Raw genomic sequence first — 18,331 nt, 5'->3', positions numbered from 1 at the left:
GATAAATATACAGTGGTGCTTAAAAGTTTCTGTACCCTTCTGAATTATTAATATTGCTGCATAAATATGACCTAAAACAGTGATGGTGAACCTTTTAGAGACCGAGTGCCCAAAAACTGGCCCCACCCACGCTCCACCCCCTGCCCCGCCCCACCTGCCCACAGAACCACTCACCGCCTCCAGGGCCTGCCGCAGTTCGCCCAGGCAGCCCAGCAGCGCTATGGTGGCCACACCCTCTGCCCGTGCCCTGCAGCATCAACTGTATGATGGGGTGTGAGGGCAGAGTCTTGTCTACGCTGCCTGGCTGCCATGTCCTTGACTGTGCTGCTCCATGTGGGCCACGCTCGGGGGCGATTCTCCTTCAGGGGGGCTGCTGGAGAGGAGGGGGTCGCAGGGGGAGGCAAGGCTGGGGCAACGGCACGTGTGCCCACAGAAAGGGCTCCGAGTGCCGCCTCTGGCACGCGTGCCATAGGTTCGCCACCACTGACCTAAAACATGATCTCTCTGCACAAATCCTAAAACTGGATAAAGAACCAATTAAGTAAATAAGTTAAAATAGTGTACTTGTTCATTTATTTATGAAAAGAATGTAAAACTATGGGTTTGTGTGTGACAAAAGCTTGTAAACCTCTAGATTTATCAATTCATTTGAAGGAGAAATTAGAATCCAGTGTTTCAATCAATTAGTTGAAATCAGGGTCTAGTGTGGAAGGTCCTGCCTTATGTAAAGAACAGAAGTCTGGGTAGTCCTATCAAAGTGACCTTCACAACACTGATATGTGGAAGTGTGTCATAGCTCAAACGAGAGTTTTGAGGACCTCCAAAAACAATTGTTGATGCTCAGAATAACATTTAAAGAACTAAACATCTCTCTTTCATTGGTGAATATCAATTTTCACAAGACCAACATCAGGACAACTCTGAAAAAACGAGCATGGCAGGGTTGAAAGGAGAAAGCGACTCATCTTCAAAAAAAAAAAAGATGGAAAATTATTACCAATTACAAGGATGTATTTTAAGGAGCAATGTTACATGCCTACTTATAATGGTACTTTCTTTTGGAGCTACTAATTAAATCAGATTTTAAAAAAATAAAATGATAGCCACTGTTACCAAATACTGTAAGAAGCTGATCAGTTTATTTTCAGTCAGCATACTTTAGGTTGTATGCACTATAATCAATATTTTTTTAAAAAAACTCTGTTTTTTATCTTGTCTGTAACAGTTTAACCATTCTCATATTGTATAGTCTAGCAGCATTTAAATCTACTTATGATGCGCAGGAATTCCTTCTGTCCAAAATGTATATTTAAATATTGCTCCAATATGAATAGTTTCTCTTTCCCTAATATAAAATTTTATACAGCTCATAAAATTTATAGAATTTCTTCTTTTCTATGCACTGGCCTCATTTTGTATATTAGATTTCCAATGTTCCCTGCCAGCTTTCAACAAGGAAACTCAATGGAGAAGCAGAGAGGGAGTCGTTCTCACTCCCACTGCTTCCTCCCCCCATTTTGTTTTTCTGTTTCGGTAAGGAAATCTCTCCATGTTTAGTTTCAACCAACAACTCTCCCCCACCCTTTATAATGACTACTATAGGAACAGAAAGAACAGAATGTGATTGTAAAGGCATTGTTTTATGGATACTGTAGTTGCTTTTTGTTCAACCATATATGTGCAGAATCTACCCCATTAACTATAGTGTTTACACTACCTTATATAACCACCTATCTTTATTGAATTCCTATTGTTCTGGGAACGATAATGTTAAGCTGCTCTATCCTTATTAAAAAAAAAAAGTAGTTAGATGAACAATGCTTGTAGAATGACAGCCTTGGAACGCAAATGTATTAACTGTCCACATAGCATTATAGTTTATATAAAATTGGCTGTTGTCATATTAATGCCGGTGCATGATGCTGATATGATGTAATCGATGAAAAGGATTTTTTCCCCTGAGTTTAATAATGTTGATTAGTATATTAAGATCAACACACCTTTTTTATATAATTAGGAAGGCCAGTTTGGTATAGTGGTTAAGACACAGGTTAGAAACTTGGGGACTGAATTCTAGTCCTACTATAGACACAAAACAAGCCAGGTCACTTTCTATCAGTCCTAGGAAGGAGGTAGTGGCAAACCACTTCTGAAAAACCTTGCCAAGAAAAATGCAGAACTTGTCTAGGTAGTTGCCAGAGCCAAGACTAATATGAAGTATATTTTTAAAATATAATTAACTGTTGAATCATGCTGCCATTTTGGGCATTGTTTTCTGAGGAGCTTCAGGGAATGAAATGAACGGAAGAATGGATGTTTGGTCACTTTTGCACTAGAAGAAGGAGACAGGAATGCTCATAATATCAGTGGATTCTATTACTCATCTATGATTCACTTGCAAAGTTGAATATCATTAATGTTAACAAAGAGATAATAGTATGCTCATCAGATAAACAACTGCAATCAGCCAATATATATTTAACAGTATGATTTAATGAGATGTGGACTGGTGATTTGCCTACCTGGTTCAGAATTGTAGTCCAGGCACAGTCACTCTCTGTTTTTTATTGGCACTCACAGCTACAGAAGACTACAACATTGGCACCTTAAATCATATTTGGGAATCATTCAAACAGCAGTTCAATAAACAAGCCACATACAGGTGTGGGGTGTTTTTTTTGCAGCCCTTCTGCACATGTGTGAATTGGCAGGTAAAGGTGCTCAGATTCTCACCCTGAGATGCTTAATAGTTCTTTGTTCTTTTTAACATTACTTTACTAAAGTTATGAAGCATGTATATTAAAGATTAATAGAAAGAAGTTAACATCTAAGATATATAAATACTTCCTGTTCATTTTTAAATTAAAAAAATCCATTAAATTAAAAATGGTATTTTGATGTATATTTTTTTTTACATCCAGCTTCTCATAATAACATAATTAGCTTTTACACTGCCAGGTTTTTGTTGCTTAGGAATAAAGTTTAAAACTTCACTAACTATAAAATTTAGATGGATAATCTTTCAGTTTTTGTCACAGGGAAAGCCGTAAAGTAGGAGATCTGATTGCTATATCTACAGTAAAGACCTATTCTTGGAAGGATTCTAAACAATTAAGTATTTAGAACAAAATATTAATTTCAGGGTAACAGTTATCCCAAGTTGAGATATTCCAGCACAAAAACTTGCAGAATTTTGCTGAGGTTGTCAATAGTTGCCTTGTCAAGATTCTCTTCATTGTCCTCCATAGTATGCCATACTCTAGGGAAAGGTGATGGTATCAAGTGTAGGATTGGGACACCTGTTGGGATAAGAGAACAACAAAAAAAAGAAGAGTAGGTCTAATTTTTGAGACAACTCAACAATGTTATACAATATATAAACTGAAAGCACGATGGTGTTAATGTTCTAATCTCATCATTTAGTCTACTGAATATTAGAACATTATTAAAACTCCATTGCTGCTAAAATTGTAAGAACGATTAAGGACTAACCATATCATTTTTGGCAAAAAGTATTTTAAACAACAGATTTTTGCTTATCAGGGATAATAGAGTATTTTGAAGTGGGATCTCTCTCTAAATATAAATGTTTTAAGCATATAAATAGAAAATCCACTTTTCACTTCTAGAACAGGCATGTCCACAGGCAGAGGCAAATGGTCTGAACACCATTTTTTTCTTTTGTATGTGCCCTGTGTGGACCCCTGAATATCCTAAAGGGCAATATATTTTACCATAATTATAGTCACTGCCTTTCTTGTATTAATATTATTGTCTCAGCATGATTTGTCAAAAATAAAATAAGCCACATTCTGAAAAATGGGTTTGGGACCAGATCTGACTCTATAAGAATGAATGTTTGTACAATTCCTTAAGTCTAGAAAAAGATTTGTATAGATAAATGACACTTGTACGTATATTGCTAAATGTATGTCAATTAAAACACATTAAAAAAATCCATACCTCTTCTCAAAAATGGAATATGGTCGTCCTCAACTGGATATCGACGTAAATTACTCCGGAAGTACTGCCTCTCAGAAGAATAATTATTTAGCAAACCCAAATCATAAAGGTTTCGTTCTGCAGGGGGGAGGGGGTTGTTAAAAAAAATAGTAAGTTGTGATATCAAAGTGATTGTTTTTTTTAAAAAGCTCTCAATCTGTTTAAAACATTTCGAAGCAATAATGAATTTTCCTTAGAATTTTATGCACCCTCAATGCTTTTGAATGCAAACTCATTGTTATGATTGCTACTCTATTCAGAAAATGACCTCAGAACAGATGTTTACTTAATTTGTATTTTACTGTTTTGGTAGCATTTGTATAGTTTTTATCTTAATCAACAGAATCCACAATGATTTTAAAAATATATACATTAGTGGCTAACTAAATTCTTGCTTCTTCTATAATGCACAAGTTTTTGTTTAAACATCCCTTCAAGGGGAAAAGGTGTTCATAGCAACACGTGTGATGTAAAATTGTAATAGCATGATGTTGCTAGAAACACTCTACCATATAAAACTAAAAGATTCAAATATCCCTTTACTAGTGGAACTGATATATGTTGTAAAATAAGTTCTTACCAATGGTTTCAAGTCTCCCAAACCATCGAGCTGTGTTCAAAAAGTAAACAGGAAAAACAGGATTTCGTGCACCAATTAAATCCAGCAACACAAAAAGATCCTATGAGAAATCAGTCAAGGTTAGCCCTTAAATGCCACTCCAGAGCTTTACCCATAAGAGAATATTAACGATTGTCTAAAATCAGTGAATGTTGACAATTTCAGACAAGTATTTCAAGAGTCATACTTGCTGTACATACTGTATATTGTTGAATATAAATATCTCACTGAAATTGAAATCTTCTATTCACAAACCTTAGTGTGACTCTTATTGTAATTAGTAAGGACTTGATTCTGACTAATAAGTCTACAAAGACTTCAGATGGGAACTGCGTTTTAATGGCATACCTCTGCATTTGTTTTATCAATTAACTTCACCTTTGTTTGTCTGTTTTATCTGCTTAGTTTTTATTGTAAATTGTATTATTTTATTCTGTTGGTGGCACCATGATTAGAATACAGTATTGCAGGCTAACTCTGCCCACTGCCAGAAGTTCGATCCTCACCGGCTCAAGGTTGTGACTCAGCCTTCCATCCTTCCAAGGTCAGTAAAATGAGGATCCAGATTGTTCGGGGCAATATGTTGACTCTGTAAACCGCTTAGAGAAGGCTACAAAGCACTGTGAAACGGTATATACATCTAAGTGCTAGTGCTATTCTAAAAGATAGTTAGAAAGTCATGCTTGCAATTCTTTTCATAACCCTAATCATATTTAAAGCAAAGAGCATAGATTCCATGGTTCTTTATTCATATCCTTGAGATCTAGGAGTATGGCTTCAAAAGAACTGAAAATTTTGGGATTTTATATTTTGGGACTTGGTTTTGTGCTAGGAGTAGTGATTCTTTCACTGCAAAAGATTGCTCCTATAGGAACAAGCATTGGTTATCAGTACAAAAATAAGAGCACAATCTATTTCATTAATTTCATTAAAGTTTGGACTAAATTTGTGAATGTGCCATGTTATTAACTTGGAGGCCATGAAAGTGACCTGATATGATCTCCATGCAAGGGTGTAAGTGGCTCTTTCTGTTTCCAAAGACAGAACTCTCAGCCCTGCATGATCTCCTCTAAATCCAAGGACTCAGATATGGGGGACCTGCTCAAGACAAATATCAGACTCAGGAATGAGGAGCAATCAAGCACCAAAGGCTGACTGTGCTAGCAATAATCTGGAACAGATGCAGAACAAAATAAAACACAAAGGTCCTGATCCCAAGCAGCTACCTGACCTAAAAACATGCTGTGAACTCTGGCGAGTGGAGCAGAAGAACATCAAGAAGCAAAAATGGCAATTGTCTTAATTAAGTCTTGTCACACTAGCTAATATTAATGCAACTACAGAAGCTGGTTTTTCCATTGGGAACAACTACTCTAACCATGGATCGGTATTTTTATATCACTAAATCCTAAGTGTTATCTGAAGCCTGGGCTTTCTGACTACTTTCCATGTCACTTGGTTCATTGGACTGTTCCTGATCTTTGTATGCCCATGATCTGATTTGGCTTTGGGCTCACAGGCAAGATTTCGCTTTCTTGTTAGTGTTCTGGTGTGTCCATGTGCTTGCACACATCAGAGCTCTGCCTGCCAAAGCCTGTAGTTCTTGAAAACTTGAAAGTAAACCGATTGCAACCGAACTTCATGTGTATGTTCAGCCTGAAACAGGACAGATCCCTTGTAAGGGAGAGGACAGGGGGTTTATTAGAAAAGGACGAGTTGTCTATGTGAACCCTCCCCTCTGAAGAAGGGAGGGTAAGTGATGTGTCGGGGGTCAGTATGTCGTGAGACTTGAAGGGGAGACTTCTGGCGTAAATTTCATGATTAACGCTTTATAAAAATAGAGAGAAGGTTAAAAAAAGAAAAACATATTCGAAAGAAGGGTATCATAATAATATTTAAAGAATTGGACTAATAGGAAATTAATGTTACATCAAAAACTTTGTATAGTTCTGCCATTTTTAGCCCAGTATCCAGTATTTGTAAAGTTTTCACTTACAATGCCTTGAATCTGATACGTATTCCTGGCACCCGGTGGATGAGGAGTAGATGCCATTTTCTGGGCCAAAGATCTGGAGCCATACAGGGAATCTGAAGGGGACCATCTCACAAAAGCTTCTTCACCATCAAAGAAAATAAGCTTCAGAGAAAGATCTGCCTTGGGTGGTAAGCTGCTTTGCTATCGAATGAGTGGGAAACAGAATGGAAAGTCAGTCACCTTACTTAGGATCACAGTAAATACAGGAGCAACTTGAAGAAAAAGCAAATACCTTCAGAAAAGAAAGCTGTCTATCCAAGGACCTTGCCAATTCTAGCATCATTGCACAAGGCACAGCTGAGTCGGTGGCTCCAATAAACACTTTACCATCCAGTTGCGGTGGGAAATACTTTGAGTCATAATGGCAAGCAATCACCAAATGGCGCTTGGCAAGGGGATTGAGAGTACTGATTATATTTGAGAAAGTGCGGTATCCATAAGGAGTATGGCTCTGAAACGTGTCTTCTTCAACAAGCCAGCCAGCCTGTAATCCTTGTAGGCGATGCTTGATATGCTAAAATGTATAGAATCAAAAATCAGTAGTGATCAATAATGTTAAGTTTTAAGTAAGTCCATACAAATCAATCCTGCAGCTGCCAACAAATTTTCTGAAGAAGATTAACATTATCTCCTGAAACCTACTATGAAAAATGTTCATTCACAGCTTTGAATACATCTCTCTTTAGGAGACCTTTTCAAGCAGCCATACAGTCTACTGATAATTATCAATATATCATTATAATGAAGCAGAACAAGTCTTCCATTTCAGGCTGGAATTCTGTTTGTATACGGCAAAAGAAAACTTTGGACTGAGCGAGCTATCAGCCTTTTTCAACATGGTAACCTTTCAGATGTAATCAGTTCCCATAATTTTTTTGCCAGCTCACCTGTTATCTGTAGCATCTAGGAACAATTATCAAATACATCTGAAGGGCATCAGGCAAAGAAAATATAATGATAATATGTTTACGCCTTTTTCATTTTTAGCTTTTTAATATGAGAATGATTCTTTCAGAATGCAGGTACATTCACATACATCCCCCCTCTTGGAGTCTCTTTTTCTATACTTCATGTTGCACAGGAGTGAATCAGAGAGGTAATAAAGTTTTGGCTACTTTGAGCTTTGGATAAGAGTGCTTTTGCAGTGAATAATACAGAAAGAACTAAAGGAAAATCAGGATGAGATTCTATATTCATTACATTTTCTTCATGTTCATAATTTCAAAAGGAATAGAAACTTTTCAAAATATGAAAGTCATAGAAATGGTTCAAAATATGAGAAAAATGGACTTTAGTCAGCAATTCCAGATTGAAATGCAAGAAAGACTTAGGAAAGTAAGAGGTTCTCAATCTCAGCTGCTGTCACTTAATGGTATATAATTGCTGCTCCCCCATCTGAGGATATATCTTTGGATGTTTCTTTAGTAATATGTTTTCTCAGCTGCTCATTTCTATAGCAGCTCAAGAGTTGTTGCAATCAAGGCCTAAGAGAGTCTTCATTATCTTGCAGAACATGTTGATACTTGTCTGTAAGTAACAGGCTTACAATGGCTGAAGGATACAGTAGTTAGAAAAATGTGTTGTGTAAAAAATCAAACCTATGCATTGAAAAACAAGATTTATTGCTAATCAGAATGAAACTACGAAAGACATAATTATGTATATGCATAAAGACACGTAATGAAAAGAATTTTACTTTTGTCATCTTTCCTTTTGTGAATTTTTTAGAACAACAATCTAAGTGCCATTATATTAAGCTCTATGTCCATGAAAGGTAAACACTTTGCAGCTTTTTATTACTTTTACCTTTCAGAGAATTTGAGGGGATAGAAAAGGGAAAAAAATATTACTATGAGAATGAAGATGTATTTTAGGATATGGACTAATTCCAGAAATACATATTCATAGGGTAAATTATCAGTGATACCTGTGGTCTGTAAGTGCTAATTAGCTATTAGTTGTTTTGTTATGAGTGGCAAATAAATTTAATAAATAAATAAATTTGGGATTGAAGATCCTAATATGCAGGGGACACTTTAATTAGATTTGTAATTTTCAGTGGAATCAAAGACATTCGTCTTACTAGAAACTTTATTTTTAGATACCGTACTGTTCTTCTCCAGGAACAGTAGTACATATTCTTCCTTGGATGTTTTTAATTATTACAGAATTAGATATACTATTTTTGTTTAGGCTATTTGTGAGCAGTCTCCTAGGAAACAAGCAGTTAGTAGATATTCTTTGAAAGAGCTTATCTGCCTTTTTTGCTTCATAAATTGCAGATCATCAAGCTTACATATCATCACATTCCAACTGTACTAACAAGAATCACAAGAATTTTGAACAACATCTCCAATTTATCAGAATTTAGCATAATAAAGATCCTGCATACTTGTGAGTATTTTTTGTGACTGGAAAGTACAGTTATTCTCCAAGTTGTAATATATTAGTTGCTAATGTACTGTCATTAGTGCCGACAACATAATTATTTCCCATTCCAGGAGCATTAACTGTGTTTCAATTAATGGTTACTAATTCTCAGACCTGTATACACATCCTGAATAATAATCATCATATTTTAAAAAATGTGGGAGAAGAGGAAAGCAATAGAACCTTTGTGTCCTGTCTCTAAACCTCCTGTTTGGAATCGCTGTCATATTATGACATAGAAGGGTGGATTAGATGGCCTTTGGCTTGATTTAACAAGGCTTTTACATTTTTTTTTGCAATGATATTACCTCTGTGACAAGTCTATTGCAGTGTTCCTATTCTATCTTCTCTGTGCCTGTTGAATTATTTTGCCTCTTTCAGTAGTTACAACCTGTTCTGTCTTACCTGCCGCACAGCATAACTCCCAGGTGAACCTGGATATCTCTCAATCAGGATTGGATGAAGGTCATTTTGCCACATGCGATTAACATTTGTCTGTGAGGTGACTTGTAGGATACAAGTTGCATTTAAAATGGTTGGACGATGGGAATACTGCAGAAAGAATTAAAGGAAAAATCAGGATGAGAAGATGTTATATTGCTCACGTTGCTTTGCATCTGTGATGGAAATATTCAGATAAAATAGTTATTATCCATTTTTATTTTTAAAATGAAAAGTAGCAATAAGGAGCTGTTATCCAGAGTTTAATCTATTGACACAATGCATGGAAATGTACTTCTGTAAAGTATTTACATATATACATGCTGTGCATAAGATAAGGATTGAAGGCATTTATTAGTATAGTAATTGATTCCTATTCTCTATTAAATCTTTAGGGAAGCCATAGTGTCACTTAATTTCTTCCAGAAAGCAAAGATTATTTTGTACCTCTTCCTAAGACTCAGTTCTAGCACATACTAATTTTATGTATTAATTCATATCCTTCCTTGAGTATCGGAAGAAAGAAAGATGCAGTTTGATCCAAGTCCTTTTCTGAGTATTTTTAAAATCTTTCCTATTGTAAATTTAACATTCTGCTAAAAATTATGGATTTCCAAGAAATAATGGAAAATATACCAAGAGACTTTTCTTAAGGGCAGCTTTATCAGAAATGCACATTAGCCAACAGAGTTTTTAAGTGCAATGAAGATTAGATTGCTTGCAGTTAAAAAAAAGGAAAAAAATTAAAATTAAAATGTAACTTCATTTTACCTGCCAAAAAAAAGTTGTATAGAAATCAATAAAAGAATGATTTTGATAAAGTAGTATAAACATTTATCAATCCCAGTTTGTGTCCACTGAAAGACAAAACAAGATACTGTTTTATAATCATGCTGCTGCTGAAGGAACAACTCCTTTGGCAGATAGATAGATATTAACTTACAACTGGTCCTCGCACTTATAACGATTACAACATTCCCACAGTCACATGAATAGTCATAATCAAATGTGGTTGTAGTTGTAAGTCAAGGACTACTTCTATCCTTTGTACATCGAGGAATATCTACACACAGCTTCAATATAAATTAGGCCAAATTACAAGACTGTTCAATTCCACAAGAATTAATCTAGTCGCTTTTCAGCTAACTACCTAAATTCATGTCAATCCAAGTTACAAAGTTTACTGGACTTTTTTTTTTTCTTTCATACCACCCTTTTGACTATACTAGGTGGTAGGTATAAGTAAACACCAGTCATCCAAAAACTTTCCCCATTGGACCTAGGAGAGGTAGAATTAATTGAAAATGTTATACATTTAATATTGAACTTCAGTCTTTTGAACTCCTACTTAGCAAAACACCTGGCACCCAGACAAATTTTACATTCTTTATCTATTGTCTTGATAAAAATCTGTAGCTGACATATACAGCTGCAAAACTGTTACCTAGTAACAATGATTTGCAGCAATGTGTTATCCTCAGTCTAAGGAGTGAACTGATGTTAATAAAGTTCATTGTACGTTGAAATTATATTAGCCATTAGATGTTATATTTCATAGATGCTCTTATGTGTATGTACTCTTGTCTAAGACTATAATAAACTATTTACTTAGTGTGCCAAATATTTGATTAAAAAACCCCTAATCTTTCAGGTAAGTAGAGCATTCATTCAGTTCAAAGAAAATCACTTCTATTTTCATTTAAAGAAAAAAGGATGTTGAAATTCTCCAGTTATAGACTATACAGGCTGCCTGATACGAACATTTTTACTATGGTAAATTGAATATATGTAAAACATAATTAATAATACACATTTACTAAAATAGATTCAGGCTAAGGTAATTGTTTTTAATGTAAATTAAAATAAATGCAGAATAAATCCAACCAACATCCAGAATGATCCTCATTATAAAGTACAATCCTTACATGTTTTATATATAAATATTTTACCACATAGCTACTGAATAGAAAATCAACTCACAGCAATTCTTCTAATCTGAATGAAAAAAACACAAATGCAATATTCCCGAGAATGCACTATTCCAAATGAATTAAAAGGCTGATTATTTGAATATTTTGTAATAAAGGTTTCTTCAGTACAATATGGAGAAAGAATTGCTCCTATTTTCTTCAACATGAGAATGCTGAAGTTTGATTAGGAATATTGTGGGGGTTTTTTTGGGGGGGGGAGAGATCCAGTATCCAGTCATGGACACCATTTGTCCTTTTTTCTCTTTGTGGTCTTCACATCATATCAGATTTCCCAACATTATTTGATATTATAGGTGTGTGGGTGCTTTCTATGGTTCACATACCGTAATTACAATTATTGCCATTCTTTGCCAGTGAAATTTGGGGGAAATTATCTTAGTTATATTTCAATTTGCTAATTATAGTTATATTTATTATATTTAGTTATGTTTCAATTTGGTAATGCACTCCCAGGGTGCATCTGGAGACCTGGTTTAATGTACTTTTTTCCAGTTTGTAAAGCAGATCAAAATTATGCCAGCATAATTTGCTGTATCTACATAGTCAATCTTGACTCTGTTTCTCTAATGAGGCTGGTGGGTGGTGCTGTCTTAATAGTTTACTGCGGGGTAAGTTAAAGTGCATTGATTGATGGATTTTTCTGCTGGCAAGAAAAATATCAACCAATTGCTTCCTTTCGCTGCAGCTAAGGCTTGGCAGATGACAGTGAGGTATTGCAATAGAAATTCTATCATTTCTGCATGTGTATTGGAAACTGATACACATACAAAAGGCATTGAGCTTTGATTGCAACACATACCTGCTATCTTACGGATTTTGACTCTTTCCTCTATGCAGACATGCCTTTAAATATGTTTAATGAGACAACTTTGAGACAAAATTAAGGAGTTGTATATCATAGTGCAATAAGTGGGGCTGCTCTTGAGAAGTATCCAGATGTTGCAATTAATGCAAAATGTAGGAATTATGCTGCTAATGAGTACAAAAGGTTTAAGGATCTTATCATGATTGTACTGAAAGGTCAGCAGTATTTGTTGTTGCCTACTGTACTTGATAAAATGTAATCCATCAGTACAAACAGACCTTAGGCTTTTTATTCAAAGGCCTGGATTTCTTGTTATGCACCTGCTGTGATTTGCAGGTAAGCCCACATTCTTTCCGGTAAGAAGGTTGCGTTCTCCTGTTGCTTCCAGGCTCTGATATGACATCCCCCATATTCTTGGAAGGATTTAAGTAATTTATAGTTTGAAAGATGCTTCTCTTCCGTAAGACTTTCAACTGTTAATTGATTTTAGTAATAACTTCAAATGCTTGCCAGAGTAAAATATAAAACAAAAAAATGAATAAATGCATTCTTTGCCAACCAAAGCTAAGCCTGTTTCTCAGGAGACATCCCTCCATGGCAAATTGATTGAGTGCAATTCTCATTATGCTCAGTTTGGAATCTGCCCAACTGACCAGCTTGGGATCTACTCCTCTGTAAAGATAGAGAGGATCAGAGTACTATATTTGCCCAATAGAAAATTCCAATTTTGCCTTCCCCCCCCTAATGGAATTTGAGGATATCTCATTTGTACTAGGTCCATTGTTTGGATACTCTCTCATCAGGCACTGACCCACTTCAGATTTCTTGGCTTCAGCAATGCTGCTGTATCATGTGCCTTTAGACTGTGCCCATCAGTTGGTGAGGGTGCTATTTTCCTCTCTAGTGCCTTAGGGCCGTGCTGGTAGTGCAGCTGGGTAAAAGGCATTTATTTGTACATCAGCCTTCCAGATCACTTATTTTTATGACACAATTAGCCACCTCATCACCTTTATTAAAAAAAAAAAAAAGAGGTACATCATGCTACCGGATTTCTGGCCACTCACTCCACAAATAAGAATAGCAATAGAACAATGGTATAACATCAAAAAGTTCAAGTCTCAGCCACCCCAATGCCCCATGCATCATATTATCATCCAAAAGAAATAAGCAGAACATCTAGATTCAGTCCCAGTTTTGTTCCATACAGTATCAACCTTGCGAACTCTTAAGTTTCCTCTTTCCGCTATGTATTCAAAATGGACAGTGATCTAGGTATACACTTATATGGTGTTAGGTATAAATATGTTTAACTGGCTTTTAACCCTGAAGATGTTGGGAGCTCCCAACGAAAGCTCGGTTTTCAATTCAAGTATTTTTACTTAATTATTATTATTATTATTTATTGAATTTATATACCGCCCTATCTCCCTTACGGGACTCAGGGCGGTGAACAGGCGATAATAAAAACCACGATAAATATACACAAATTTCTGTCTAAAAACCCTCCTGGTGATCGTAAATTAATTAGTTATTTCATAATAAATATGTGTATGTATATAGCATGTGTATTATGTATGTGTATGGGTAGATGTGTACTTTCTTTTGAGATCAGGCAACAGAATTTCATTTTTAATGGGTGCCAGTGTGTGCACAGTAAAAAAAAAAAACGACAAAAAAGAAATAAGATACATTTCCCCCCCTTTCGTTGCCGGAAGGCCAAAAATGCTGACCCCACAGCCATTGTCCCCTCCTTGGCTGTACTGTCCCTGTGCCCCTTCCCTTCGCATCCGGCTGCACCCACAAAGCAAGCCACCCACCTTCTCCTGAGTCCAGTCCGCTCTGTCTTCTCGGCCACTCACATGCTGCGGGAAGCCCGGGAGAGCCAAGCAGAGTGCCCAGGCCAGGCAGAAGAATGCCGCCGCCTTGCGATCCCGTCTCTCTCTGGCCATGCCGTTGCAGAAAGCAGCCCCCCCCCTCCCCTCGGCTGGGCAGGTGAGGCGGCTGCAGGTGAGCCTCAGAGGGAGGCAGATTCAGGCAAATTGGCGGGCGCAACGGGCGCAGCGTTGGCGAGCAGGCGCGCGATGGGACGGCGGCGGGTCTGCTTCGCTTCTGCCTTCCTGAGGCGCTTTTGGCTTCGCCTCCAGCTTTCTGCCTTGCCTTGCCTACGTAACGCGGCGGGAGAGATGCTAATTCCCATCCCAATCAGTCCGTCTTTCCCTCCGGAGTGGGTGGGCGTTTTGGCCCTGGCACCACGTCAGCAGCATCAGGAGGACAACAGATGACTAATCCCGCCACTTTGGGCTGGAGCCAGAAGGACAACCCACCCACCCCGCCCCCGTTTCCTTCTGGTTTTTTTTTTCCTCCGAAAGCGAGCGGGGCTTTTTGATTCTACAGACGCTAAAGATGTTTTTTTCACTGATAAAAGTGAGCGGCGAGGGGCGCCTCGTGATTTTTTTTGGGGGGGGGGGACTTTAAGATTCCTGTGAAGTAATGAATCAAAGCGGGATCTGTATTTCTCGTGAGCGGTTTGTTATTTCAGACCGATCAGCCTGCAAAACTGGCACGCATTTATAGATTATTTGAAGGATGTAGGATTTGGGAGACCTTTTATTAGTACTTTTAAAAAAAAGAAGAAACAATAACGGCATTGCTTAGTAAAGTTCTTACAAGCAGCTTAGGAAACACATTGAATTCCTCCTACTGGAAGTACTGTAGGTGCCCTTCTGATGTGTTGGAGAACAACTTCCAGAATTCCCAGTCAGCATGCTGGGAATTACAGTTCAACTTGTTTGGGTGGTTGCCTGATTGCGGAAAATTTCTCCATAAGTTTTCATAAATTGGATTCCAGTACAAGTTCCTACAAAATGTTTATCTTTTTTTTTATGCTAACATCATCCTTTCAATGGAAACTTTTTTGTCTCCATTGGAAGCTCCCTGTCTCAGTCTTTTCCCAAGCACAGAATGTATATTATCAAATCTGGATTGCAAAAATCCTGATGACCACTAGATGGCAGCAAAACATTAATGTTTTCTGTAAATCTTTGCTGTTATCTTCTAAAGCCATCAAAAATGCTGTTGTCCATAACTAGTAGCTCCTGCCTATGGGCATAAATAGTGAGTTAGGCATATGATAAAGCATGTGGCTTTTAAAGAGACAAGGGAAGCTTAGCTTTTTTCCATTCCATGCACAATTGCTCCCTGCTCTCATTTGGCTATCATAGTTTCCTTTTTATAAAAAAGGAAACAAAAAGAAGCAATAGTATCAGTTAGCCAAAAATTTGTATATAGGGTGAACCCACTCATTGGACTGTTTCCCCAACTTGCTAAGTCATGTCTGTTTAACCCTTTTTAAATTGAATATACAGTATCATAACTAGCTGCATTCACAGAACAGACTAAGCCAACGCCAAGCAAACATTATCGCTCAGTGTGCTGGATTCCACAGTTCTACTGGGCAAGCTGGATAGTTCCTCAAATAACTAATATGAATTCACAAGCTAAGATCAGTTGGTATGTCAATCTTGAATGATGTCCCTAATGTCTGAGACACTTTTGTCCAATTATAAATTAATTGATCTAAATAAATTTCCTACCAGCTTTTGGACACAGAAACAGGAGGCTAAGAAGCTGCAAAAAAGGACTGCTATAATTAACACCATATCTTCTTTTCTATTATTTTTACACATCTGCTCTGGAGGAGCTTCTTTGTATATGTAAAAGGGGGACAGCAGATGAGTGAAAGCAGACAGAGCATTTTTCCATCTCTGTCAGTAGCTTCAATTTAAAGAACCACTGGAGTTTTTAAACATATGAATAAAAACAAGTAGTGCACTGAAACTAACCAAGATAAGATAACTATTCTTCAGCAAACTAGGAGTGCTTTCTGATTGCTAAGTTGCTTGGCAATGTATTATGATGCCAGAAACCCAACATTTTAGTTTAATCCAAAATGTAGTTTGCTTCTTTGTAGCTTAGCATATGGTATAAACTCAACCACAGTTTGTAAGCCATAGACATTGTATTAAAAAGCATTGTTTATTGAACAGTAGTTTAGGATATTGTGTAAGCACAGCTGGGTAAATAACTTCCCCAAGATTCACACCAGATGTGCCTTTATATGTGGTGTAAAACATCAGCTGTCTTCCTCCTCTGGGAGATAACTGGACATATACAAACTATGTAGATAGACTACTGTGTATATATTTCATGCTGCAAAAATATATTTAGATTAAATGTTTTTAATAAGGCCATCCAAACGCTAAAATTAGCTACGTATAATTGTGATAACGAAGTTTAATAATATAGTGTAAGTCATGTCATTAGTCTTGAGTGGTGACCCTCAACCCATAAAGGGAGGATCCATCTATTAAAAGTAACAACAGTCTTTTAATCTTGTTAGTGTTTTCTTCTCTCCCGGGAATAGGTTCGACGTCGACTCGACTGACGCTACACAAGTCTAATTATGATTCATATCCTGTTATGAATCCGGTTGCCTTAATGGGATTGAAGAAATGCCAGGATCCTGACAAGAGAACATCAGTGTTTTTTGTGATATGTGGACACTTGTTTGAATGGGATTATTTCTTTGCAAAGATGCCTAGAACAACATTAGCAATAGACATATAACTCCGTGGTAGTGTTACACAACACACTGAGTTACAATTGGCTTAATCTAATTTTCTGAGTTGCAGACTACACCAAGTCATAAAAGAGCACATGAACTGAAACCATGAAACTTCCTAAGCACTAAGAGCGGGTTAACTAGATTGTATTTCAATGTGTCATAAACCACAATCATTAAAGACACATTCACCCTCTCTAATAATTAAGGGCAATTTATGCTATACCCCAGTCCAGCTCCATTCAACTAATATTGATTTCAAATTTTGATGTCTGCAAAGTGACAATAATAGCCAAACTAGGCTAATGGCCACTTGATTAATGAGCTCTTTAGGATAGGAAAGAGGTAAGATGATAGTATAAATAGCCAAGTATTTAAGGGACATTTTTCTTTATGAAGTCAATTAGAATTTTAATCTAGCATAAATTCATATTTAAAATACTGTAGATTCCTTGAAAAATTGTTGAGCATAATGTTACAGTGCCACCTAATGGTTTATTATGCTGAACAAACTGTTTTGACCAGTGTTTATGCTCTAATTCAGTGATGGCGAACCTTTTAGAGACCGAGTGCCCAAACTACAACCCAAAACCCACTTATGCATCATCGAGTGCCGGGTGAGTGTGGCCAATTGGCTGGGCGTGGCCCACTGGCTGGGCGTGGCCCACTGGCTGGGCGTGGCTGTGGTAACGGCAGACTGGGTGGGACTAAAAAGTTCAATCAATCAGTTCCAACTTTGCAAGATCTTTTTTTTCCCCCGCGAGAAGTTGAAATTGACTGATTGAACCTTTTTTTTTTTTGCACACGGCAGCGGAAGCCTAAAGCGAAAAGGTTTTATAAAACCCAGCTGAAGGCCTAGGACTGGGGTGAGGGTGCGTGTGCCCACAGAGAAGGCTCTGAGTGCCGCCTCCGGCACCCGTGCCATAGGTTCGCCACCACTGCTCTAATTAAACAGATTCTCAGTTATTGAATGGCTTTCAGTTCTGTGAAGTTTCTGTTGAATTTGATACAATCTATATCTGTAGCCCTGATCATGTTTGATGGTTGAGGTCAGGAGGCTGCATCAAATATTGCAAAATCAATTAATCTCTTCCATTTCCAAATTTGATCTTAGGATAGCGGGCATTAATAATAATAATAATAGTAAAGTTGGAAGGGACCTTCAAGGTCATCTAGTCCAACCCCCTGCTCAGGCAGGAAACCCTATACCATTTCGGACAAATGTCTGTCCAGTCTCTTCTTAAAAACTTCCAGTGTTGGAGCATTCACCGCTTCTGGAGGCAGGTTGTTCCACTGGTTAATTGTTCTCACTGTCAGGAAGTTTCTCCTTAGTTCTAGATTGCTTCTCTCCTTGATTAGTTTCCACCCGTTGCTTCTTGTCCTGCCT

The 18,331-nt window shown here is 37.2% G+C and overlaps 1 protein-coding gene across 1 annotated transcript; it reads right to left on the bottom strand.

Moving 5' to 3' along the window:
* Positions 1–3,140: 3,140 nt before the first annotated feature.
* Positions 3,141–14,282, bottom strand: QPCT (glutaminyl-peptide cyclotransferase). Its single transcript, NM_001323250.1, is given in 7 exon segments — positions 3,141–3,299; positions 3,964–4,080; positions 4,583–4,682; positions 6,618–6,797; positions 6,889–7,170; positions 9,492–9,638; positions 14,141–14,282. Coding segments are annotated over 7 exon segments (1,107 nt in total). The 5' UTR covers positions 14,273–14,282; the 3' UTR covers positions 3,141–3,150.
* Positions 14,283–18,331: the final 4,049 nt, after the last annotated feature.

This window comes from Protobothrops mucrosquamatus, unplaced genomic scaffold (assembly GCF_001527695.2).
Source record: "Protobothrops mucrosquamatus isolate PMUCROS unplaced genomic scaffold, P.Mucros_1.0 scaffold461, whole genome shotgun sequence".
NCBI classification, from domain to species: domain Eukaryota; kingdom Metazoa; phylum Chordata; class Lepidosauria; order Squamata; family Viperidae; genus Protobothrops; species Protobothrops mucrosquamatus.
Note: the sequence above shows the minus strand (reverse complement) of the source record. Positions and strands in the feature narration are given on the sequence as shown.